We start from the raw sequence: 26,793 nt of genomic DNA on the forward strand, positions 1-26,793 counted from the left end.
GGGGAGGTAGAGATGGATGGAGCGATGGATGGAGGGAGGGGTGAGGCCTAGTTAACTCTCCCCAGTCCTGTGTGGCTAATTACACTGTGTGCTGTCGGAGAACAGCCACGGCTCACTGACTACACACACACTGCACCACTGGCCTCTGTCTCGCTCTCTTTCTCTCCCTCACACACACAAATTAGCAGACATATTCACACAAACAAACCCAAATTCAATCCACATAGATGAGCACACATGCACACTGCCAGCTTGAAAAATGGAACAAACAAACACACGCAAACAATAAGCCCCCCATCCTCACCGCAATAGACACTCTCTCACACACACACACAGTATACACCCCCACAGCCTCCCAGAGCTGCACCACACAGCGCCTGGCCGCTCTGCTTCCTGCTTATATCCCCATCCCTACCCCTCACCATTCCCTCTCCCCCCTATGTCTCACATATACACACTCTGAAACACGCAAATACACACCCTCCCTCCACCCCCCGCTGCTGCACCGCCGGCCCATTATCGATCCCCCGCCTCTCCCCGCGCCACATAAATAATCGACAAGCAATTACCCGCCCACTCCCGCTGCCCCTGGCTTTGTTTGGGAGGCGCAGGGGCCAGCGCTGGGGGGAGAAGAGGGAGGAAGAGCCGGGGATGCAGGCGTGCAGCTCCACAGTGGTAGCCAAGAGGTTATTGGATCCTCAGTTTAACCGTGTATGTGGAGATGCACATAATTCACACACAAACACAAAAAGGGAATCAGATTTTGCTGATTATTGTAGGAATGGGTGGAAGAATGCAAAAGAAAGAGCAGTGATGTAGTGATGCAAACTGGAAAGTGATATTATTTTTTGACAAACGTGAACATTTCCTCATAGTATTTGCTGCATTTACATGTTCCCATCAACTGAGGCCTCCTCTGCAGTAGATGTATGTGTGGTAGCTAGCTATGGCAAAGCTGACACTGAGGTATGGGTATCAAATGAGTGTATGTCTGCATCTGTTTCTTACCTGTCAGTGTAATGTGCATCCCGGTGCTGTGGCAGACCCTGTTTGCGTCTCTGGCTGGATGAAGAGGAGCTGCCTGCTGAGGGCAGGTGCGCTTCTAGGGTCGCTGGATTCCTCACTGCTGCAGCCAATGCCTCCTGGCGAGCACGCAGCATGTCTGAATACAGAGAAAAGGGACAAAACAGGGAAAACATAGTGGAGAACGTTGAGTGGATAGAGTTGACATGACAAACACGATGAAGGATTAAGCAATGAAGAAAAACAAGACAGAGGAGATGCAGGAGAGAGGGAGAATAGAGACAAATTTAACATCCTGCTCCTCATGTCTATGCTAACATATTAAAGAAACATTTTTAGTCTGAATATCTCAACAGAACAACGCGTTTCAATTTCGAAATAGTTGGTTTGTATTGTGTGTGTCAACATTAACCGTCTTTGAGACAGCTCATAAAATACCCAATAACTAATTTTTAAGCTCAGCTTATTCTATTCATTATTACTGACCATGACTGTCATGTATTTTCAAATTCCCATCTTCTAATTGTATACATGTGTACAGACACATGAGCCTGTAACACACACAGATATTTTGGCAGAGGTGTATGAAATTAGCAAATAGTGTTCAAATCCATCTATGACGCTTTCGAACTGAGCTCTCCAGTTTCCAGCAAATGTGAGTAAATAAAGAGGTGAAAACATAGAAATAAAAAGGCTAGAAGAATGGCATGAAAAATTATGGTGTGTGCGTTAATGTTTTCAAAACAAATAATGGTTAGTATGTTGTTGTTGTTTTTTTTGTATGAACGAGCAAAAAGCAACTTAACACATCAGGTGCAGACCAATTTTACCCCTCACCACCTCCTCCACTGCCATCATCACACCTTCTCCCTCCATCTCTGCCTGCCCTCTTCTTTCCACCTTCCGCCCTCTACCACTCGCCTCATTCCATCTCTTTCTAAGCTCATCCCCTCTCTCCCTCTCCCAGCAACCCTGGTTCTCTCTCACCCTCATAGGAGAAGAGGCCTCATCATTATCAGCCAGGCCAGGCCACACCAGGAGACATGGCTTCTAATGAGAGAAAAATCCATCCTGCTCTCGCTCCTCTCCCTCTTTGTCTCCTCCCTCTCTCTCCCTGCCTCAATCTATCCTCTCTCTCTGCTCTTATCCGCCTCCTCCCTCCTCTTCCTCCCCTCTTTTTTAATTAGACAGATCCCTCGGGAGCTAGGGGCCATTTCCGCCGCTGGTACGGGTGTGATGTGTGTTTGTGTGTATCTGTGTGATTTAGGTGCTTGCGGGTATGTGCCTGACTGTGTGTTTCTGTGTGTGCTGTGTGTAAATGTGTGTGCTGAAGCAGTTGAGCGGGCGCCGGGGTGGGGAGGATGAAGCGACAGATATTAATGCGGCCTAGCTCCGGTGTATCGATCTGTTTGCTGCGCCAGGCCACAGGGGACTTGGCTGGCGGCAGACAAGGGTGTGTGTGTATGTGTGTGTGTCTCTGTGTGGGTAAGGGCGGTGGAGAGATAAGGAGGGATCAGAGGGAACTGGAACCCCAAAGCAAGCACACAAACACACACAGTCTGTTGTGCACTTGTATACATGGTGCAGGGGTGACAGGTTGGAAGAGTTGACCTCTTTGAGTTTACTGTGGTCACAATCCCACCTCACCAATTATTTTGTATGACTGGTTCAGCAAAAGGGTCACTCCAGCGATTTATTGTTGCACTTCCATAAAGACTTCCCCAAGACAGATTTTATAAAGACTCGTCAAATTCAATGCAGCAGAGCCTGAGATATACCGACTATACTGAACCAAAATCTGACAAAAGGTAAAGACTGACTTTCAGTTTCAGACTTTAATTGAGTCAAGCTCCAGATCCACTTTGTAATGCAGTTACTTTGCATTACCAAATACTGAATGGTTTAGTCACAGAGAGCAGTGGTATGTCTGGAGGAGTAAAGGTGATGCATTCAACCCCAGGAAAACTGTACCAGCTGTTAAGCTTGGTGGTGGTAGCATCATCCTCTGAGGCTGTTTTGCTGCTAGAAGAAGATTACCTCAGCATTTTTCAGCCTAGCCTTAAACCATCATCAAATTAAGATATTTTAACCAAACCTACAAACCCGTAAAATGTGTAAATGGTAGTTATGACCCTGATTAGCTCCATGATACAAGCTGTATAATTGTAAATTTATGTTGATTTTTTTCAGTTTCTCCACTTTTTCCACTCTTTTTATTCTTTATGTTTGTTAAGTTTCACTCCGACTCTGGGTTCACACTGCTCTCTCTCTCCCCCTCTCTCTAATTCTCTTTCATGTGAATTGAGAGGAGCAAGGTCACCTGGGGCTCTCCCACTGTGTTTGTGTGTGTACTGAGTAGGTACTCAGATTCAGAATTTTATCCTCTAAAACTCTTCATTTTGCAGCTGCTGTAACACAAGGGGAGAGACCATCTGACTGCAAATTAGACTCCTAATTGAGGACACACAAACACACAGACTGACACACATCTCTTCCTTTGCTGAGTTATTTTGGGAGGTCCCAGTTTACCACTTGGACCCATCCAGCTTATCCCTCTTTTGTGCAATCCCATTTTTCTCCCTGCCATCATTCCTGGAGTTGGGCCTAAATCCCCTCGGTTAAGCTGGGTTTTCCTCGTCGTGAGAATGCAGACGAGCGCTGTGCTGATACAGCTTGGACGGCCTCATGATGGATTTGGTAGACTGGCAGGTCCACAAAAGCCGACATCCATCCACTGAAGTGCACCATACACCAGAAAATTAAGAATCTTTTCAGAAAGAGGTATTCAACCAGTATCATGGGTTTAGCCAGCAGTAAATTTGAGGCATGTTTGTTGCACTAAATGTATTTGACGGTCTGTACTTTAGGTAATCATGTGCTAGAGTTTTCTAGCATTTTGGGATGATGATAAAGAGATGATGTGGTTGTGCCGAGCTCCATGTTTCAAATCAGACTAAACTGCAGGAGACAAAACAGAACGCCCTTTCCATTCCACCCCTCTCTTTACTTTCATCTGGATGTCTACCCCCACCTCTTTTTCTTTTCTCTCCCTCTCCTTTCATCATATGAAGAGGGAAGGAAAGCCCTCCTGGCCATTTCTACAACCCTGCCATCCCTCCACCTCCAATTTCAGCCCCTCCTTTTCCAACTCTTCTTTTGCCCATCAGGTCCAGTGAGAGCCTCTCAACAACACCTTGCACCTACACATTCACACACATGCACATAGAGTTCCTCCTCACCCCCATCTATTTCACGCACACACACACTTTTATTTTCTGTGCCCTACACTTCAAACACATGAAAGGATGCTCTGTGGGGACCAAGGCTAAAGGGAGAGTTGGAAGAGGGGTAAGAAGAAGAAATAGGAGGGAGAGAGGAAGGGGTATAAAAGCAGTGCTTCAGAGTAAGATGTATAGGAAGGATGGTGGTGGTGGTGACCCAGGGGGAGAGAGGAGAGGGTCACATAGGCCCCATTGGAGCAGGTCAATGTCAAGGGTCTCTTGCTCAAGTGATTTGTATTAGGCTCTCAAAAGACCAAACAGCCATTCCTCATCATCCCTCCTCTTAAACTGTTTGTTCACAGTGTCAGTTACTTAGTAAGCTCTAACTGTTTACTAGAAAAAGGCAAGATGTGTAGAAGTAGTGTTATAAAATTTTATGCATAAACTTGTAAACAGAATTTGCCCAGTGTAACGGAAAAGAAATTCGCAACACCAAAGGCTTGGCTGTCGGGGACCGTCCAAGTCTGTGATGCTCATGGCTCATCACCTGCTTAGAGGACCAAGCATATGTTGTTATAATAAAATCTAACTACAACATTTTAAAAGGTAGTTGTAATTAAGTGTGTGACATGAGCATCACTGATAAAATGTAAACTTATATATGCATTTTTTTTTATTTCCTTTTCCAGGAGAAGTTTATTCACTCTTCCCTCGTCTCTGTACTTTCCTCATTTCCTTTGACCATTTCTCGCCTCAGATTATATTTTTACACCTATTGCAGGTGTCTCTTTACATCTGCCTCTGCTTCTTCTGCAAATAGAAAGCTTTTAAGTGCAGCTTGGAAGAAGAATCCATGTGTGAAGAATAAAAGATAGTGTGGAAACTATCAAACGATTTGGAATGAGGAAGTGAAGAAAGGGAGTAAGTATGTCTGTATTGCGCCAGAACGTCTGCATCATACCAGCATGGCTTCTGGGAAAGGAAGCCAGCAATCAGACTGCACCCTGGGCAATAAAATCCCCACAATACCCTGCATTTTGCTTTTAACTCCTCTAAGACACAAGGAAAAGGCAATTAAAGCATTTATAAGCTTCGCCCCCTAGATTTGCAGCAAGCAATTAAAAATCATTACTAATCAAATAAAAATAAGGGTAGCTCAAGCCACATTTCGGCCAGGGCATTGATTGGATTTATGCTACTGTGAAAGAGCTCATAAAGACTGGTACGACCTAATGTTACATTCTATACAAATGTGAGAAAATTGTTAAAATTTAATGGCAGGCGCATGGAAATGATTATAAAGCCAACTGATAAAATCCAAATGAGGCAACATTTCTCATTTTCTTTTTTTCCTATCAAACCACAATTGTATGGTTTTAGCTCTCAAGCTAAAACCATTAAATTCTATGTGCCTGTAGAAAAACTGGGACACACTGGTGATTTTGTGGGTGTAGGTAGATTTAGTGGGTTGGCAGGCAGCCAATGAGAGCTCCTGGATCAATCGTGGCATTGATGCATGTGAAGACTTTTGGGTGTTGTTAACAACAGAGAGCCCTACTGATCAGAAATCACCCAGAGTGACACTTTGAGACCAGGTGGGCAAGCACAGCAAATAGAAATGTCAGCCATCTCCATGGCTGGGGTTTTACAATGGCAGCACTGAGCCACACACCTTAACATGGTACTCCGAACACAGTGCTACACTCTGGGGTTACAAAGTAGCACTGAATTTCAGTGACTTGGTGACAGGTGATGGAAGAGGTCTTTTTTTTTAAGAAGCTGGTGAAGTGCTTCCAAAGGAAACTTCTAGTTTGAAGTAAATCTCAAGTTACTTCAAACTCACTCTAAGGTTCCTTACTCTTTACTTCAAAATAAGGAAAAATTAAAGAAAAAGTATTTTCTATTTCTTTCATGAGTCAGTTTTTCCTGGTAGTGTAGAAAATGCTAAGCAGAATTCAAAAATCAACTGTGCAGTCAGGTAGATACGGAGCAACAAGGCAAATCGGAGCATACTGCAGAAATGTGAAAACCAGCATAATCGCAGTAGGAATGATGATGTCCACACGCACATACACATTCAAATACAGAGCCTGCGGACTCACCATGGCCTGGTAGACCCATGCTGCTTGCCAGTTGGTAGAGGCGTTGCTGCTGCTCCTCAAACGATCCTTGCTCGCTGAGCGCTGACATCATGCGCCTGTAGTGCTCCTCAGGGCTCATGTGGCCGTGGCTGCCGCCTGCCTCCACCACTGGGCTCTGTGAGTTTTCTGAAGAGAAGGGTGAGAAACCTCACAGTCAGTGACTGTCAGTATTCAACTCATTAGAAGATAAATACCAAGTTAAGACAGTATGCCCTAATACTCTCTTAGGCTATAAATCTAATGTTGTACACCAAACTGTCTTTTTAACATATGAATAAATAAATCAACTTATGTATTCATCCAAGTCCACAGTCTCCCTGTCATGTCATGGTTGTGAGGAATTTGCCTCAAGCACATGCTCAAGTTTAAACCACTAGGGGCTTCAAATGGCAGCCAGAGGTCACAGATTTTCAACACCCAAATTTCATAGTTCAGGGAATCACTAAAATGTTCAATCTTGAGCAGTGGGAGTGTACAGTACATCAAGACCCACTGGCAATGAAAATGCAGTAAACCCAAAACAAATAATTAATTTCATACACCTTCCAAGATGCATATTGCTGATTACTTCTCTCTCTGACATACAGCCTTCAAATGTCAGCCGGAAGAAATGCTTGTACACAGATTATTAATTAATAAGAGAGCACTTCTTGAATGACAGACTGGAAGCCTCTTCAGATTAAACTATACACATACTCCAATGCATTCTTAATGGTGTGAGACTGACCCTAGCATGAACTCACTGTATCTTTGACAGAATGCACAGTAGCATTCACATACAGTGGCATAGGGTGAAAGGTTACGCTGTAAGTAGGGTTATTTTCAAATGCTATATTTTTCCCAATGCCTAATGCTGACTACAAAACGAAAAAGAAAAATCATCAGCTTCTATCAGTGTGTGTGTGGATACATGCATGCAGCACTGCTGTGCTGTGTTTAAGGTGTTGTGAAGACAATGTGGTCTATGAGGTCTATCGAGCTGTCAGTCCCCACACTTAATCTCTTTCTCTGACCTCCCTCCTCCCTCTATCTGTCAATGGTAACATGATCTAAGGTAAGGGTGGTGGGGGGGATCGGGGAGGTGGTTAGGGAGTTTGAAGAGGGAGAAAGAGATAAGGAGGAGGAGGGAGCAGGAGAGGAGAGCAGGGGTTATTTTTACCACCCTCCTTCTTATTGAAACCTGAGCCTGGCCCCGGGCAGGCGAACAGGAGTTGTGCTGAGGAGCGGAGGTGGTGTGACGGGGGGCACGCAAACATCTCTGTCTCCACCGCCAAGCTTCAACTAATCCACCAAGGTGTGTGTTTTTCTGTGCGCACAACTAGTCTATGCCTGTCTAAAGTTTTCTCACTCTCTAAACACAGCAGGGGGTGCCGACTTTGCAACTAAAAAAAAAAAAAAAAAAACAGACATCATTTACACAGCAGCATCCAATCACTCTAGCTCCATCCATACACTACCCTCTCAGTCTTGCTCTGAATCTATTTCTCCACCTGCCTTAGTCATTAATTGATAGTTTGTTGCCAAACCCGGGGGCAAGACGATGTAACATGCATAGATAACAAACTACACATAGGTGTAGATTCAGGATTTGGGTGTGGACAGAGCCCAAGGTTAAGACACAGGATTAGCAGTGTTCTGATATAGCTTAAATACACTTCTCTGGACAGCAGGCTGCACACACCAACACTTTGTTTCCCTTGTGCAAAAACACAGCAAACAAAGAGTATATATAAGGCCTCTGCAGGGGTCAAACATTGCCAAACATACTCTCTCTCTGAAAATCACAAGAACACAAAGTCAAAATAAAAATACACAAGCCCCATTTGCCTTAAAAGAAGCCAAACCTGAGTACACAAACTATGTGCAAATAGTTACACACAGACGCAAACAGCCATGTATCTTTCAGAAGCTGGAATTTGTCTAAGTAAGACAGTCATGGCCAGGAACGAGTGCTTCTCTAAACAGACAACAAGTAGGAGGCTCCAGGCAGGGCTGCTGTCGATCAAAGGTCACCCAGAGGGCAAAAGTCAACTCAGAGTTCACGCTGTGCTCTACACAATTCAATCTGACCTCCAAATGCTCTTACACAAACACGCTTCTGCATCTAATTTTATTTTACAAACCATTAGAAAACAAGATTTTATTAATGTGTGAGATAATTAGAGCTATTGTCATACGTGTGTGTGCTGTGGATGTTGTTTAGCTTGCATGTGGTCCTGAACTGTGTGTCTGCAGAGACAAGGCTAGGTGTGTAGTGAGCTGCCTTTGGTTTTTTCTGCTGTATAATGCATCAGTCAGTAAGTCTTCTTCAGGAGCTCAGAGAGACAGGCCCCATGGACATGCCGGCTCCATGCCGGGTGCCTGGTTACACACCACATGAGGGAGATATGAATAATACAGGTTAGTGACCTGATAGCAGTGTTACAGGCGGGCATCATTGACTTCCCAATGTGTGCACCTTGTCAAGACTCATTTATATGATTTTATATCAAATAAAGAGCTAATTAAAATGTAGCAATGAAGTGTGCATGCTATAAGTCAACCAATAAACTAAAGGGGATAACATCTGACATATTATTTAGATTCTATACTGTAAATGTTGCGTGTCTGTAAACCTGATATATCAGCCATCCATATCCTGTTCAACGGTCAGTTCACTCAAATCTGTTTTCATTGGTGCTACCTCTGCTAAAAATTTACATGAATAATTAAGACACTGCCTAGCGAGTGTTTTCTACATCTCACTATAACCAATATCCCAATTTCTACAAAAATCATTATTATTGGGGTGGTAGCAGAATTTTAAAGACAAAGCTCATCAGATAATACTAAAACCATCTTAGTGGCTCCATATCATTAGTGGTTGGAGAGAAAATACTATGCTTTGGTAATTTAGGTTTACTGACCTTTTACTCACTTCCTCTAACTCTATGAATGTCTATATCCAACTGTGAAGGCACAAGAGGGAGGAATGAGTTAATAGAGAGATGGCCTGGAAGTGTGTCTTCAATTATGTGAGAAAAGGAGTCTGTTTTTGCACGTGTATGGCAATGTGTTTCTGTGTGTGTGTGTGTGGTTGTGTGTCTGTGTTTGTGTTTATTCCCATCACTAACCCTAACATGCTGACCACCAGCAGCTAAATCAATACGCCTCATTTCTTCCTCTTCTTCACTCTGCAGCTTTGATCCTTCCTCATCCACTTAAACAATCAGCCATCCTGTCTTCTTTCATAGAATCTTCACTCATTTCCTTTCAGATAATGCAAGCCCAAACAACATGTGTAATGTCCCAGCATGCAAATGCACTGCCTGTCTTACCTTTGGGGGATACGCTACGGGACTTCTTGCTGTCAGAGGGGCAATCACTGATGTTGTTGGGTGAGAAACTTCTTTTCTTGCTTAGAAGATCATCTGTAAATACACACACACACACACACACAAAGACATCAACAGTAGTCAATAAATAAAGACCAAAGTAAAGGTTGCGATTTCTACTCTGCGTCTACCTGCATACATGCTGGCTGCTTTGGAAATAGAGTTAAAAGAGAGCGAGTGAAAAGGAGCCAAAAAGGAATAAAAGAGGATAGGTAGAGAAAGAGAGAGAAACGGAGTGATGCAAGTGATGAGCTTCTGGAGATGTGCCTGTTCTGTCAGAGATGAGGGGGGGCTGCACCTCCATGAATGACAGATCTGCCCAGCTCATTCACATGTGCGCATCTTTGTCTATTTGAGGGAGGGAGGATGGCTCTGTCTCTCTGTGCCTCCTCCAACATCTCTTTCCGCCAATCTGTCCGCAAGTGTTATCACTGTCCTTCCTCTCTCTCTTTCTCTCTATTCTCTTCTCTGTTTCCAGATGTTGCCACAAAAGTCTCTGAACTAACGGGAGCCTGCTCTCAGTCTACATTATGTCCATGTCATGTGTATATTTTTAGTGTTTGTACCTCCACGACAGCTACTTCCCTCTCTTATTTCTCCCTTCATAAATACACTTCTGATCTTTCTGTCTCCTTTGTCCATCTGTTGGCTTCTCTCTCTTTTCCTCTAGGTGTGTTTGAACCCTCCTCCCATCAGGACTTCTCTCTCCTCCCATTAACACTCTCCATGCCTCCTCATCCTCATCCTCTTTCTCCCTGTTCTCCCCTACCTTCTCCCCTGCCACCAAAGTGGAGCATCTAGTGTACAATTACAGCACCCCCTACTGCCTCCTCCTCTTCCTTTCCTTCCCTCTCATCCTGCTCTTCCTTCCCACCCTATCCTCCCACCTCCACCCCCCACTAACACACCTCAAATCAATACGGCCCTAATCAGAGAAGGAGGGGATGCAGAGCACATCGCACACAGCACCCACAGGAAGGGAAAAGTCGTTTGTCATTGCTCTCTCTCTCCCTCTGTCTTTCTTTCTCTCTCTATTTCTATCGCATGCACCGCTGCCTTTTCTCTAACTCAGTTTCTTCCTCATCACAGACAGCCAAGCCACAGCAGCAACTGCTTCCTTTCTTTCTCTTTTTTTTTCTTGCTTTCTCTCTCACTTCTCTGTGAGTATTTTTAGGGATGGGGGGACTGCTTTTTTCTCCCTCAAGGAGAATGGTTCCTTTTTCAACAAAGCAATTTTTCATCATTTGCACAGCATGTGTAAACAGTATGGAGAAACAATGAACAGAGGGTAAAAATAAAAAAAATGTGGTCATTTCCATCTTCAACAAAGTGGAATCTGACCTTTAATTCTTAACCTATTATCAAACATATGTGCTCTCTTGTCTATTACAAGACACAGATACACAGGGAGGGAAATGATTTAGATGGGAGGATTTTGTTGGTCTGCTCAAGGAGCCCTGGTGTTGATGAGAGGGCAAGTCAGCAAACAAGAAAGGGAGAGAGAGGGAGTGGGAGGAGGTTCACTAATGATCCACTGTTTGATGTTGCCTCTCAGGTCCTGAGGAGATCCACTCCCTGTACCACCCTAAAGAGACAGTGGGGAAAGGGGAACACTAATGGACAAGTGCACGCACACACACACACAAGCACACACATTTATAGTCTTTCACAATTTCTACTTTTTCTCTCATCTCCTTTATGATCACTCATTCTGTTTTTCTTCTCATTTTTAAATCATGCTCAGTACACTTCTTTCACCGGTCCTTTCAAAAAGCAAAACTAAAGGTCTCCATCTATCCTATTAGTGGAATATTAACAAAGCGAGAAAGAAACCCCATTAGCTAAACCCCATCTTCTACCAAACACACACACACACACACACACACACACATGCTTAAACCCACACCCAGAGCCACTCATGATCAAACGCACACACTTGAGTCGTCTCTTGAGCCGACCTAACTCAAGACACTGCGTCTCCCGAGCAAGTGCCTGAGGGCCAGAGATTTGAGGGTGGAAAGCTTTTAAAGCCAATTAAATGGGGCTTCTTAGAGCACCGGCGCTCCCTTTTAATGCCAAACCCTGAGCTCAACTAGCATCTATGCTAACCCTTTTACTCCTACTAACACTGATTACAGTCAAGTTTGCTAACCAGGCTTTTCCCTATCACCTGTTTGTTAATATTGCTGAGGAATTAGCAGTTATGGGACCAGAAGTTCATTTTTAGCTTAAGGCTGTTATTATAACTGCCAAAAGAGTGCAAGAATGAAGTGCAAACAGCATCAACAGCTATAATATTTCCTTTCTTTTGTCATATCTGGAAAACTCCGTCCACACTAACTTTTTTAAGTCGTCAAACTAAACACACCATATTCAAGCTCGGCTCCTTGTTGCTAGTTAACCTCTTCACTATGTGCCCTTCCTCCCAGAGAGAAAAGAGGGATAAGAACAGAGGAACAGACAGAGAAAAAGAAAACAGCAGGACCTAAACCACTTCTCCTTCATGTGATACCATCAGAGTGAACCATCAGGCAGAGGGAGCATTCCTCTTTCTCTCCGATTTCCTCTCTTCCACCTCTCTCCATCCCATGGAGTGTGGTGACAGCCCAGACAGCCAGACTCCTTAATTCCTCTCTTACTCTGTTAATCTGTCATCTTTATCAGGCTGGGGGGGGGGGGGAGATTGGGCGGAGAGAGGGGGGTAGTGACAGACGGGGACATGGGGTGGGCCGCCAGCCGCAGCCTCCCGATCAATCTCCACATTACAGCTGACAGAATGGTGCTAATAACTTATTGATCCCCCCTCCGTGCACCGGGGCCTCCGCCGGCCCTGAAAGCCCTGCCATTGATTGGCTTACGGGCCGATGCAGCTAGGAGAGAGAGAGGAGGATGGGGGTGGAATGAGGGTGGGTGATGGAGATGGGGAGAGGGGTGCTTCTGTTTAAGCTGAGGAAAGGATGCACCACTGCTAACACGTACAAATGTACACAGAGGGTAACACTGCTCCATAGTTTGTCTTGTTCTTTCTTCCTAGCAGGGAGGGACAAATTAAGAAAGATGACGAGAAAAACACAGTTAAAGAAGAAGTAAAGCCATGGGAAGAGTAGGTTGGAGGGTACAATATATGACTAAAATATTGCATATGTGAGCTTAAAGTGAAAATATGAGACATGTCCCAAGTCCCTTTTGCAATGCAGTATACTTATGTAACACTGAAAATAAAACCTGCATGCTGCTCATGCAAGCTTTTGTTTTTGTTGTTCTAAATGCTTCTGTTAGGTACAGCTGGGTGCACAGGTGGTGACAAGTTTCCATTAGTAGTAACAGTAGGATAGTCGATATTATGATACTTACTAGACAAAAAGAAAAAATACTTTTTACTTTATTTTAATGGTAATGGGATGAATATCTTATAAAACATAAAACAATTTAGTTGAAGTGTTTATAAAAAAATATTATAAGAAAATAAGTAGATAGAAACCTCTCAGAGCAGACAGGTATTTCTAGCCTGAACAAGATTTGCATCACACAAAGAAATCTTTAATTTCCAATAAGGAAATTCCGAATAACCAAACTTCTTTCTTTAATCATCTAGTGTCTTCTGCCATTCCTTAATGAAATCTTTTCTCGTCATATCTTTCAGTCTGTCAAGTCTGCGTTCAGCGGGCTACACTGGCTGTTGCTAGGCAACTGTTCATGCCAGAGTATGCACATTAATATTCCTATCAAAACAAGTAATTAAAGGCAATTAAAGTTTTAAAAGCATAATCAAATTTTAGTGAAATGGACACCAGTAATATGCTAGACAGCCTTAGAAATTGTCCTGAAATTCTATGTATACACTGTATAATCAAAGTGTACAAGTAACACAAAGTGTACACAGTAATACAAGTAACACAATTTTTATCAGATCACTAATGTCAGAGCTGAAAATGTAACAGTGCTGAGGGACATGTGATTCTATTTGAGTCTCGTATTTCATCAGAAATAAAAGACATAACTAGTTTAACCAATCAGTAAAAAAAATAAATTAAAACGTGAGGAGACAAAAAAGAGCTGGCAGTTGTTAATATTAAGTGACCTTTGTGAAATTAAATGCAAAAAAACAGCCAACACACAAAATCTCTAGTGGAAAAAAAAGCCACTAAAGCTGTCACATATAACACACGAGCAAGAACTTTCTGGGTTGAAACTTTTGTTTAGTTTCTTTTAATTGCCTTGAATGGCAGAAAATTTTTATTTTCTTTTTGTCATCTGTGAATTTCATCTATTGACAGACAAAGCGTAAGCATGTTTTTATACACTAAAACCCCAAGAACTCATTCTGACAATACAATTAAATCCCTTTTGAGCAGTGGGATGTTTTTTAAATATTTGCAATCTACATTTCCCTTTTTGCTTCAGTATAACAGAGCTAATATCAAAATCCTGAAGTGTTTACTTTTGTTTAGAATTTCCTTTCTATGCTAATCATGTAATAACTAGGTGGTAATACTTTTGAAGTAATCCTCACAATCAGTTTGAAAAACAAAATCTTACACAAACTCTCTGGGCTGCAGATTCACACGCAAGCAAACATCTAAAACCAGGCATTTAAAACCACACACGCAAAGGTGCACAAACACACACACACACACGAATGCGCTCAAGCCCCAAACCACTGCTACAACCCCCAACCACACACAGCGACAGGCTGTAACTGCCTCTGGGAGTCTGAGTGCAGAGAGCAGAGGAGAGAGAGATTGGCGGTCCAAAAACACCTTATCTGCCTGTTTGAGGCTCCAGTCTGACCGCAGAGCCACGGTTTACAGTCTCCACAGGCAGCCAGACTCTCAGCGTCGGCGCCCCTGCTCCCCCCACCCTTCTTCTCCACCTCTCACAGAGCCTCCGAATAGCCAGTGGCAGGAGAGTGAGAGAGCGAATGAGGGACGGAAGGAGGAATGAAGAAGACAGAAGGAGGGAGGCAGCCCTCCTGTCTGTCCCTCAGATTTAATTAACGGCCCACTCCGGCGCAGAGACGACCCAGCAAGCCTGCTCCCCTTTCCTCATGTCCCACACACACACACACTCACATACACACACAAACACATTTAGCTGTACGCCGCCATAGCTGCCGCCTGTCCTCCCCCGATACCAACACCACACTCATTCATCTCTCTTTCCTGTATTTCCAAATGTTTCTCTCATCTCTGCATCTCTGTGTCTCTCAGTTGCAAATTTTTCCTTTTTCTTAATTTCCTTCCTGTCTTACTCCCCGTCTCTCTAATTTTCTCCCTCCACAGTTCATTGGGAGATTCAACTGGCAGAACAGAGTAAACACAATACCATAGACAGCAAGCTACATTTACCATCTCATCCATCTCTGCTGTAAGTCAAATAATCCCCTGCTCTAAAACTTAATAGACATTACACCCACCTATGTATTTGGATGCAAATCTGAACTTGTATTGAGTTTGTGTGGGCACACATCTGTATAGCTACTTGTAATTTTTTGTGTAATTGTGTATTTGTGAATGTGTGTGCATCTAATTTCACTAGCAGACCGAATTAGAGCCAGTGGCTGATCGGATTGGACTTGTTTACAGACACGGAGTGAGCCGCTTAGGCAGCCTGTTAAATCTCCCTTTAACGCTCAAACGGACAGATTTTAGGGTCTTGGACCCCTCTGGCGTAGCCCACACTGTGTTCACCCCCCATCCCCCCAATCATCATCCCCCAAACACCACCATTCCCTCTTGTCTTCTTCCATTAAGACAACTACTTAGGGCTCTCATGTCTCCATTATGTTTAGCAGATGATTAGGCTGGTATTTGGGTGGAAATCTGTCCCAAACTACAGTCTAAGACACCGACTGGGGTGGCTGTTGAGCAGTCTAATCCCCTGCACCTTCCTCCCACCCTGCCTGATATCACAGGCACCGTATGGACAATTAATCTGGCAGACAGAGGAGATGTGCACACAGAGAGCGGGTATAGAGGTGTTGGTCTGGGATGATTGTGCCACTTACTGTGTTAATGGGATAAGAAGGGATAGGGTCGAATACCGGGCAATGGTGGGCAAAAGGTATGGTCTTCACTGATAAAAAGCAACAAATTCTTTATTTAGGGTTAAATGTATTTGTTTTAGACTGTGAGGATCAGTACCTAAGTTTCTTGTATGCCAAAGTCAGCACAGATATTACAAAAAACGTCTAGTGTGGAGTGCATTTACAAAGAAGCACTTTGTTTTAACCTGAAACAATACTGAAAGATACTGTAAATTCACAGTTTAATAAAATTATAACATGAAATGTCTGTCTTGGGTTGATTGTAAAGCTTTGCTAGTGTAGTCTTGTTTCTGTCAGTCTTACTTTGTTGGGATATAGTAAACTGCACAAATGTATTAAAAATGGGTAAAACTAGCCCAGTGTGGCATAAACGTCCTCTAAAGTAAGTTGATCGCTGAATGCTGATATGCACAGAGACTGTTTACCATATGTTAAACCATATGTCTTTGATGGCTGTAGAATATCCTCATATAGGCTACTTGACAAATAGTTGTGATTAAATGCTGTCTGTGTTCTGTCTGTAAGATGTAAGAAAGCTCTTAGCTTAGCGCACAAACACCATGGTTCCTCTGCTCACATGAAACTGGATTAATGGCAAACAAAGCTATTTATTCAGAGGTAATTTAAAACAGGGGGTTTAACAAAAATCCTGGAGTGCAGCAGAGAATGTGGGAAGACCATTAAGTAATCAACTTGAGAGCGACCTTCAGGAACGAGTAATAAGCTTATGGTAAATTCCCCCAATCACACAAATTAGAGTAAATTAAATGGGTAATGGAACATTTACATACGTTACAGGAGATGTAAAGGCAGATTTATTATCAGCGTTGGTGTAAAGAAGGAGCATAAGAAAGAAGAAAGAAAAGACAAAGAAAGAAGACATTGTATACTTTGCCACTACTGTAAACACAAAAATTGTCAAACTTTTGAGACGATCTCACACACATCTGACTGAGGGTCTTACCTGTGTGTCCAGTACTGGTGTTGCGGTCAGAGGCTGGCTGGCCCTCAGGCATGCCGTGCTGTCTGGTGTGGTGAAGGTTGGAGATGATTGTAGAAAGGTCACTGTCACGACTGTAACACACACACAGATGATAAACACATTTAAAACCTGTCCCAAACACAAAACACAAGCCAATGTGACAAAGCTACGATACCTAAATCCGTACTATTTCACACACTACTTACCAAATCCTCTATGAAGACAGACCTGCCCTCTCTGAAATGCATACCTCCACAAAGACTCAGCAGCTACAAGTGGCTGTCCTGTCAACTAGCTTTTAGCTCTGAGGTGTGTAATACACTCTGACAGACTACTGCATCCAGCACTTTTCAGTCTCATCCCTGCTCATCTTCCACCCTAAGATGTATTAACAACCATATTCGCAACTCGTAAGTAGTTTAGCTGCTTATAACTCGATTATGGCTTTTCTAAATTGCAGCCAATTACAGCTGTTTTTGAGGAACATGCTAATTAAATAATGTTAAAAGACAGATGATGAATATTTAAGATAAAACAACATATCAATCAAATCTTGAACGGGTTGTGGAATATAATATTTATAAAACAACATCATCTGCAGTACATGACACTAGCAATAAGAAAATAAAAACATTCAAATTTTCTTGTCTTGTCTGTCATATCTATACTTCAACAGGTGGTCCTTTAACACAGAGCTGCCCACAAGGGTCTCCCTGTCCTGCCCTTCAGCATCCCAAGGAGGAGCAGGAGGAGGGTTTAAAGATTATGCCTAGATCTGGATGTAGCTCCTCCGCCCTTCCAAATGCTCTACCAGCCGCCTTTCTAACCTCCCCACAACAGTGGACCAAGACAACTGTGTCATAGAGGTATTTCATTGGCAATCTGATTACCATCCTGATCGCATTAAATGCCATAATGATGGGAAATAGGTGCTTAGTGTTTGAGGGGAGCACAACAGCCATGCAGTACGAGTATAGTCACAGTGTAATGGCAAGCACATTGTGTGGTAAGAGAGACACAGGGTTGAATATTTTATAGTTTATGCTCTAAATATCATTAACTGTTAAATGACTATGACATGGAGTGTTCCAAAGCAAAGAAGAGTAAAGACCATGTACACCATCAGTTTGCCCAGAAAAACAAAAACATTAAACATGCAGTATTTAGACATGCCAGTTTGATGATATCAGCATCTACTTGTGTCAGCAGGAATTTTATTTATATGTTTAACTGGCAACTTTATTGAAAGCAGAATCATCCATGAAGGGGGTCTGGTATGACACGGCAAGCACAGTTTAGGGGACAGAAGCGGTGAATGGTTCTTAGCTGCCACCACTATGACGAGGCCACACTGTTTGTGGCTGCTGGATTTGGGTTTTTACAGTCCCATGATTACAGGCTCCTGCTGTAATGTCAGGCTGTCAGTCGCCAAGCTGTTTTCCACACGCTAACAGAAAAGATGAAGGGGAGCACAGGCCAGCCTAATGCTGGCCGTGCTGGCTTCACCAGTCACCTTTCAGTCACAGAGAACCAATGACTCAAACAACAGTTTCAGACAAAACAGTCACCACCAGTTGCTAAGCAAGTAGACGCTTGATTGGACTGTGACTGCAAACTTTTTAGACTAATGATAGACTTCTTTTTTAGAGTTTAACTTGCTAAAATTAGTAGCTATCTGAATCTGAGAGCCCAATAGTTTGCTTCAAACAGAAAATGAGATCCAGGAAAGGTTTTTGAATTGTGCCTGAAGTCATATAATAATGTATCTGCATCAACCAGTGACTCCAACAAACCACACATCAGACACACTGCAGTACACTTACTGTGAGAAACTGCTGCCAAATCCATCAATCACCTAGCTCGATTAGAACACCACACTCTGCCCATTATTTAAAGTGATCATAATAATGCCATCCTGAACTTCTCAGAGAGGTGATGGGGTTATTATCCCATGGCAATGCAGCCACTCTAAGCCACGAATGGCAAGGACATTGTTAGCGGGGTAATTAGTGCACTTTTCCTGATCTGTCCTGCCCCAGCTTGGGCTAATGAGGGCCTAGCCCTATCCTCACCCACCTCTGCCCTCCCTCAACCCCCTCCTCCTCCCCCTCTCTTTATGTTGGTGGAGGCAAGGTCATACTCAAGCTCTGGAAGATGGAGAGGGGGGTGGGGACGGTGTTTAAAACCCAGTCACCTGAGTCAGCGCTCCCTAAGGAGCTCCTAAGGCCAGGGTGATGTGGGAAGGACGGAGCCTACGAAAGGATGGAGGGGGGTTATATTGTAGCTGTTGAGCCTGACAGCTCAGAAGGACATGAGCCGCCTTCTTATCACCCAGGTGCATGCCGGAGACAATCATCTCATCCACAGCTCATCCCTAAACTGGTCAATACCACCCCTTCATCCCCGGCCACAGGACAGACATACTGACCCAGACATTGGGATAATATTTGTTAATACTTAAAGACTGTCATGGATACTACTAGTGTCCAGCATTACTGAGATGATATCACAATCTCTAATAAAATAATTAAATTCCTGCTAAGGATGGGTATCAATTGGAAATTTCTGAGTTGGTGCCTATACAATTCCCGAGTTCCTGTACTGATCATGTCAAGACTTTTTTTTACCATTAAATGTCAAAATATGCTAAATTTATCAGTGGCTCTGTGGTAAATTAAGATATTTACCGAAAGCGCAAGTATTGTCTAAAGAATATTTTACTGGGTGAAGAAATATTTGATAAATTAAGAAAACAAAAATGTTTTGATACTGAAACCTTCTCATACCTCCTGACAGATTTCAGGTGACAACTAGTCATAATTTATACAGCTTGTGTCTTTTTCCACTTAGTCCCCTACTACTTTATTACTACTAATAAGCTTCGAATCAATTTAAAAAACTACAGTAATTGAAAGGTTTACTAATTGTTCAATACAAAATTAAATGAAATTGATATTAATTGGCCAGTATTCCTGTAAAAGATTATGAATTTTTTATGCCAGATCATTTGCTTGAGCCATTTCTGTTGTGATGAAAAGGCTGTGCTCATTTTTAATTTTATAGTAAAGCCTATTACAATAGGCTTTAGCATTCAAAATTGTTCAAACAACATGAAAAGATTATTCTCCTGGCACAGCGAGTCAACTCAGTATAAATGCCCAGTAGTGGCCTGCTGTGGCATTGGCACGTGGAGCTGAGGTGGCAGGGCTGGAGGTCACAGTGTGAGCTGGCACAAGCTGGCAGCCCAGGCACCCTGACGCCATGTCTCACACCACCACTGGGAAAGTGCTGACAGACAGTCAGCAGGGATGTGAAGGTGGAGGCATGGAACAGGAGAGTGGGAGAGAGAGAGAGAAAGAGAGGGAAGAAAAGAGAGCGAGGTCGCTGTGTAACATCTGGTGCTTGCAGGCTTACTGTGTAGCTTACACAGCTCTGCTCTCAAGGCAACCTGAATACACATCACACTCCAATCTGCACAGGTGGCCCACAGCAACATTCAAATACTACCAGGCAATATGTAATATTCAACAACCCCATCATAGCAAGGTATGGACTTAGGCAAAATGCTAAGAAAAAGAGGGAATGGGTAAAGTTTGTCAGATATTGCCAAAGAAAAATATACAGTATGATGCAAGTATTTTTACCTATAGAATACAAAGCAGGAATATGAGTCTGTTCCATATACTGTAAATTTCTTATGTTTTATCTGATTCCTGTGAGTAACGGAAACGCAATTATCATCCTGCTCACAGCTGGATCGAAGGGCAACCCACAAATGGGAATCCTGCAAGCACAGGGGGTAATGAATAAATCTAGAAATAGATACATAAATAAGTAAGAGCAGCCTGGCTTCACTTGGGCTTCACTTCTCCTTGTTGTTCCTCTGCAGTACAGGCTGACATGAGGTCGATAAGGGAGCCAAGGGAGGAAAGAAAAGTACAATGAAAAAAAGAATATATGTTAAGTCCACCACCATGTTTCATTTAGATTCTCCTGCACTGAGTCTTGCACATGCTGCTGGATTTACTGATCATTTTTCCTCAGGCTTAAACTTTATGAGCTACTATCTTTAATTTCTCTGTTCTCTCTTTAATTCAGAAATAAATTCTTTATCAGTTACAGAGAATATTTAGACTGAAAAAGAAACTTATCTGTTATATTGAGTGTCTGATGTAATCCTTTTGAACTTTTAAACAGTACACCGTTGTAGTATAGATACAGCGTGAAAGGCCAAAGCTGTTATTATCTCCAGCTGATTTGAACAAACTGTACGACAGCACAAACTAGATAGAAAACATTGGTTTCTTTACATGTGAAAATGATGAATCTAATGCTACAAGTCAACGCCAAATCTCAGACTAAATAGCTGGAACACTGTTGACCATCTTGTCTTTTGAGAGGAAGTTAAAAGACTAAAAAAGACAAAATACTGTTCTTTGCGAAAACAATGAAGGTCTTGATGTTAGCCAACGCCCAATCAACTACTAAATTGCTGTGACTCTGTTGCCATGGTAAACGCATGTAAACAAGCCAAAAATTCTTGAAGCGGAAAGCTCCTCTAGAAAGCTATAAAACCTCGAAGCTCACTAATTAGTGCTTTAGGGGAGAGCCATTTCCAGTAATTTCACACTGTCCGTGACCCCTTACTGGCATACGGCAATGACACAGTTGTTCAATAAAGCTAGAGGACATAATGTCAAATGCAATAGACATACAGTAGCTAATTCAGCACGAGAATATTTCTCTATGGTTGGTGTATAGAAGTACAGCATCCCCATTAACAAACACTTCTCCGTGATAAGATGCTTTGAAACAGAGGGAGAGAAACTTAAAAAAACAAACAAAAAAAAAAAGCGTGCAAGTCCATGAATGTTGACTTTGCATCCAACTTTAATAAACATCTTTTATTAGCATCAACCCACAACAGGACATTATCACAGAATCACAACATTCAGTGGAGTAAAAAAAAAAAAAAATCACAAGCAGACACCAGTTCAAGACTAGAATGTGGCCTATAAAAAAATATACACACAACACCTGTACAATCTAATGCAATCCAATACAGCAGCTCTCCTGTGAATTCTACTTGAATTCTACTTCTACAAGGTTATAATTTCTCAGTTTCTGCTCAAACTGCCACAGAGGTGCTAATTCTACTATAGGTTTTATATTAGGGTCTTTCTAATGTTTTGGCCCCCTCATTTATGAAAACAGGTGGGTTCTAGCAGACTGCCTCTTTCTACTTAATCTACTTAGTCTGCAATAAATGTATTTGTATATGCAAGTAGTGAAGAATAAAATGGCCTGCATGGTTAAATCTGTCAGAGAAACAGTCTTTGTTTTGGTAAAGGCTAATAATGGGTATGGTGGATTTTTTTTCTCTCTACAGGGCACAGGCTGTAAGGCAAATGTCAGTGGGTGTAACTTAAAATCCACAGTGGTTGCTGGGTAATTACACAGAGTCTCAGTCAGCACTTTTCAATCAAAGCCTTGTTATCTACAGCCAACTAAAACAAACACTAAGGTGAGCTTTGTTTTGCCCTTCAATAAGACACTACAATCCCAAGTTACTGCCATCAAATATCTAGTCCATAAAATGAAATCCATGTATCAGTGTTAATTAATCAAAGTCTGATACATTATCTGCAGCACTATTATCAAGGTAACACCAAGACAAGCACAGATATATGAAGCACCAAGTAAACTAGTTGTCTGTAAAGCCGGAGACTTCAACACTAAACAATCTACTCTGAAATGTTACACAAAGTGGAATTCAACATTTTCAATTATGTGCTGAGTGGAGCATAAATTCTAAAGTACTTCTTCATGTAACACTGACAAAGGCTGCTTCAATGTGCCTATGCAGATTAAAGGGCAGTTACAGTAGGCAGGTTGGGTGTGACATGGTGCTGCCGCCAGCCCTGATGATGTGTGGATGAGACAGCACAGATACACTCATACATGTACACGGAGGCCCTGTATTTTTCACAGCCATTGGCCAAATCCAATTTGTCAAGACCCTTCTACGACTCACTTATGAAGCTGCGGTCAATGGAAATCACATTTCCGTGATTGGACATCCCATTATCCCGTTCGTCCAGACCCACAATGGGGAATAAAGCAGGGCTGAGATGGATGCCCAGGACAGACCGGAGCTGTGGCTCCAGCGAGTCCGTCGCCTTTCAAAGGGTAAAAGCCTGAAATATTAGTCATAAGTGTTCTTTAAATTCATTATCATCTTAACACGCCAGCGGCACAAGTGTCAGGGGGAGGGGAAGCCCTCTTAAATGAGGTTAGTGGATCCATTTAAAGCTTCACGGTTGCTGTGCTGTCCGCCATGTCACACGCAAGTCTCAAGACATGAAAAACATCCCCTCCGGTAATGAGGTTGCACAAGCTGCTTATAATGCAGCTGGGGACTTTCTGAGGTTAATCAATGAACAGCTTCTGCTTTATATCTTTCCACAGCCTGTCTGATTTCTGAATAAGACAAATCTGTGTATGTATATATCAAATATTCACAGACTGATGTAATGTTTGTTTCAGATTAAAAATCTCTTTATTTCTCTCAATTCACATGGTCCTCCGTGTACAAACTGTGAAGCAACAGATAAAGAATTAAATTTTCTGAATTTAGTTTAGTTTTGTTCTTAAGTAGAGAGCTTGTATGACTCAATGAATCAGTGTTCTGAGTCGATTTGATTTATCGTAATGAGGTGAACTTACTGTAACATTGAATATTTGTGTTTGCATGTATAAATATGTAAACAAGACTATTCACTTGAATCGAAACAGGCTTTTAGTGCATGTAGCTCATATTTATGGCAACTTCCGAGCACTCTTCTCCATCTATTATTGTGGAAAATGTCACTTTTAACAATTAGTAAGCCATTTACTGATTAATTTTATGAATAAAACAATAAAATTTCCTAAAATGTTGAAATTCTTGATACTTGTGATATTATTTTGTTTTATAATAATAGTTCTTAAATAATAACAGACAAGACGAGACAATATTGAAACAAAACATTTATGTTTATGTTTGCCTTTACTGTTGATGAAGGGATGAAAATACTGTATGTTCATTAGGTGAGAATCAAAAGACCATGTATATTTACTACTGCTGAAATGTTTTTAGCATTTGCTGCTACTTAAAGTGTGTTTTTCACTTATGTCATTCCAACATTCTTTCAAAGTGATAACTGAGAAGAAAGAACAGATGCAAAATGAAAGTGATTAGTTATAGAATAGTTAATTCATAATTTCAAAGGTTCTTAAACTGAAAAAGTGCAATAATGTTACATGAAGACATAGTGCATGTCTTCATCTCCATAAAACACACTAGGATCAAACTGTTCCCAAGCACAGCACAGGATGGTAAAAAGCAGACAGTGGTGACTCAGGTGACTCAGTCTTTCAAAATCAAGTCAAGACAGATACACTGAAACTTGGCAGCAGCAACAAAATGCAAAGCAACAAACCAATTAACACTTTCAGAGCTAAGCGCACATCCTTCCATTAGTCCTTCAAAAGCAAAAGCCATAAGTATTTTTGAAATACAGCTCTTTGTCTAATAGTCTCAAAATTAGCCTTTAGCAACTCTAAATTATCCTAAAAATCACTTTTGATGAAAATACTACAGTACATACACATTTGAGGTGTCATTAAAAAATGCATCTGCTTTTAGACAGAATATGAAGAGAAGCAAACAAGGAACAAACTAAAAAAAGTGAGTTATCACTGTTAATTATTTAACAAAAGTGACACGTTAGAGTTTAGCATGACATGTTGTTAATTTCACTTCCAAACTTAATGCATTTTTTTCAGGCACAATAAGGATACAACACATATATGTCATTCACACAAAAAGAAAATGTAAGTTAATAAAAGTATATATATTTATAAGAAGGACATGGAATCAAAATTCCACTGGTTTTACACAGTGGGAGCCTCACCTCTTTCTCATGATACTATAATGCAGCTCGTCCTCCTGCTTGATGTGGGCATTGTCCCCACTGGCCCGCTCGCTGCCTTCACTGTCGTCACTACTGAAGATGGAGGCCAGCTCCTTCTTGGGAACCCGATTGGGGGGGAGGGGGATAGTGCGTTTCTCAGCCAAGCGGCCCCGGTTCTGCACAACAAGGCACAAAAAAAGACACTTAAAGAACAGGATTTACTAATCCTAGACATAAACATGGTGCAATCAGGGTACTGTCCCCTGAAAAAAACTGTCTTGTTTATCTTTTTTTGAGCTAAATGATTTATTGGATAAATCAACAATCATGGTTAAACACCAAAAAAAATTATTAACATCTAACATCTGGTGTCAGATCATCTGACTCATAAAAATAGTTAGAAGCCACTGCATGAAATTATTTTATTAATCAAATGCTAAAATAATTCACAATCTTTCAGCAAAAACTAGTTTAGTAGCAACAATAACAAACTAAGACCAAGACTAATGTGTAGGACTGGCACTCAGGCTCCAGCCACATACCAAGTTGCATCTACTCTTGAATAAATTATGATGCAAGAGTGACATGAAAATCACTGAATACTCTCTGACAGCATATATCTGCAGTACTGAAAGAACTTCTTTTTCGCACAAGTTGTTTCAGCACCAATCAGCAACACTTTTATAATATTTTCTACTTTAAAACCAAACTGATGGGGTACAACTAAAGTGGTACATTATTGGTTTCATTTTCCAAAGATACCAGGAATAAGCAGAGAAAAGAAGGGATAAAAAGTTGATTGTGGCCCTTGGGGCAATAGGAAGTGAAGCTTGGCGACCTTTAATGTGACCTGAAGAGGTCACTGCAGATTAACACGGTCCTATCACAGAGAAGACGGAAGGAGGGGGGAGAGAGGAGTAGAGACAGGAGCAGCGAGAGATGGAAAGAGTAGAAGAGACTGAGCTTGGGGAGGAAACTGGAGAAGAGCAAGGGAACAGCAAGTTAAGGGGAAAAGTTAACAGCAAACAGAAGGAGAGCGGATGTGGGTTTGTACAGGAGAGAGCAGAGAAAAAGTATGAGAAAATACAGAAATAAAAGAGAATGTGGTGAGTCAAAACATGAAAGAAAACTCCACAGAAGCAGGGTCTGTCCAGTGTGGGAGAACGGATTTGGATTTGAAACTATACTTCTCTCTCTCTCTCTCTCTCTGTGCCTACATCTCTACTCTTACTCCCGGACGCCTTTAAGCCCTCCAGCTATCCCTTCCACCACACGCAATCCTGTTCTCCACCACTCCTCTCTGCTCCCTCCTTCCCTCGCTCCTACTATCCCAGGAGGTGCGGCAACATGAGTGGCAGGCGGGGGCAGGAGGAGGGATTTGGGGGCTGCTAGCCAAAAGGCAAACAGGTGCAGACCCTCTGGAGTTTCTCAAATGGCAGACATTAAAAAGAGTTGGGGGGGGACAGAGAAAGATGAAAAACCTCCCCCAGGATGAGCAGGCCACAGAGTTCTGCACATTTCTCTTCCTTCTCTCTTTTTTCGTGCCTTGCCAACAAAGAGGTTCTTCCTTCTTTCTTCTTTCCCATGGAAGCTTTCTACAAGTTCTGCTCAAACGTTTGAGGACAGTTGATTACTTTCTGATACTGCTGATACTTAGACGCAAGGCCTGGATGTTAATGCTGAAGCTCTAACAAAGCATTAGAGGAGGCAAACAGAACATCAAACAGAACAACACCCGCCCATGGATGTAACCCTTAGTTACATCTGTCAGACACACATCTGTAAAATACAAATCCTCCATTGCCAAGTATCCTTATTGCTCTCGCCACATCATTAGAAAAAGCATACTGTACACATTCACATGCGCAACTCCCTCACCACCTACACCTCCCTACACATAGATAGATACATGTGAACCACTCACACACACACCTGTTCCTGTCCTTAGAATTCCCCTGCAAAGCGGGGGATTCTACTTGGAGCATGCCAGCAATACAGTGTATACAAGAATAGTTTGTCTACGAGCAATCGTGACTGTGGCTGTGTGTGTG

At 42.2% G+C, this 26,793-nt stretch overlaps 1 protein-coding gene across 5 annotated transcripts in view; it reads right to left on the reverse strand.

Moving 5' to 3' along the window:
• Window positions 1-26,793, reverse strand: part of samd11 (sterile alpha motif domain containing 11) — a 70,440-nt gene that overhangs the window by 8,782 nt on the left and 34,865 nt on the right. For all 5 annotated transcript variants that reach the window (XM_026367917.1, XM_026367914.1, XM_026367913.1 and 2 more), the window contains exons 3-7: window positions 24,743-24,918; window positions 16,770-16,879; window positions 9,703-9,795; window positions 6,347-6,511; window positions 1,009-1,162 (exon numbers count right to left, since the gene is read on the reverse strand). In XM_026367917.1, coding sequence (XP_026223702.1) covers window positions 1,009-1,162; window positions 6,347-6,511; window positions 9,703-9,795; window positions 16,770-16,879; window positions 24,743-24,918 — 698 coding nt within the window. The remainder of the gene's footprint in view (window positions 1-1,008; window positions 1,163-6,346; window positions 6,512-9,702; window positions 9,796-16,769; window positions 16,880-24,742; window positions 24,919-26,793) is intronic.

Source organism: Anabas testudineus, chromosome 7, assembly GCF_900324465.2.
Source record: "Anabas testudineus chromosome 7, fAnaTes1.2, whole genome shotgun sequence".
Taxonomy (NCBI): Eukaryota; Metazoa; Chordata; class Actinopteri; order Anabantiformes; family Anabantidae; genus Anabas; species Anabas testudineus.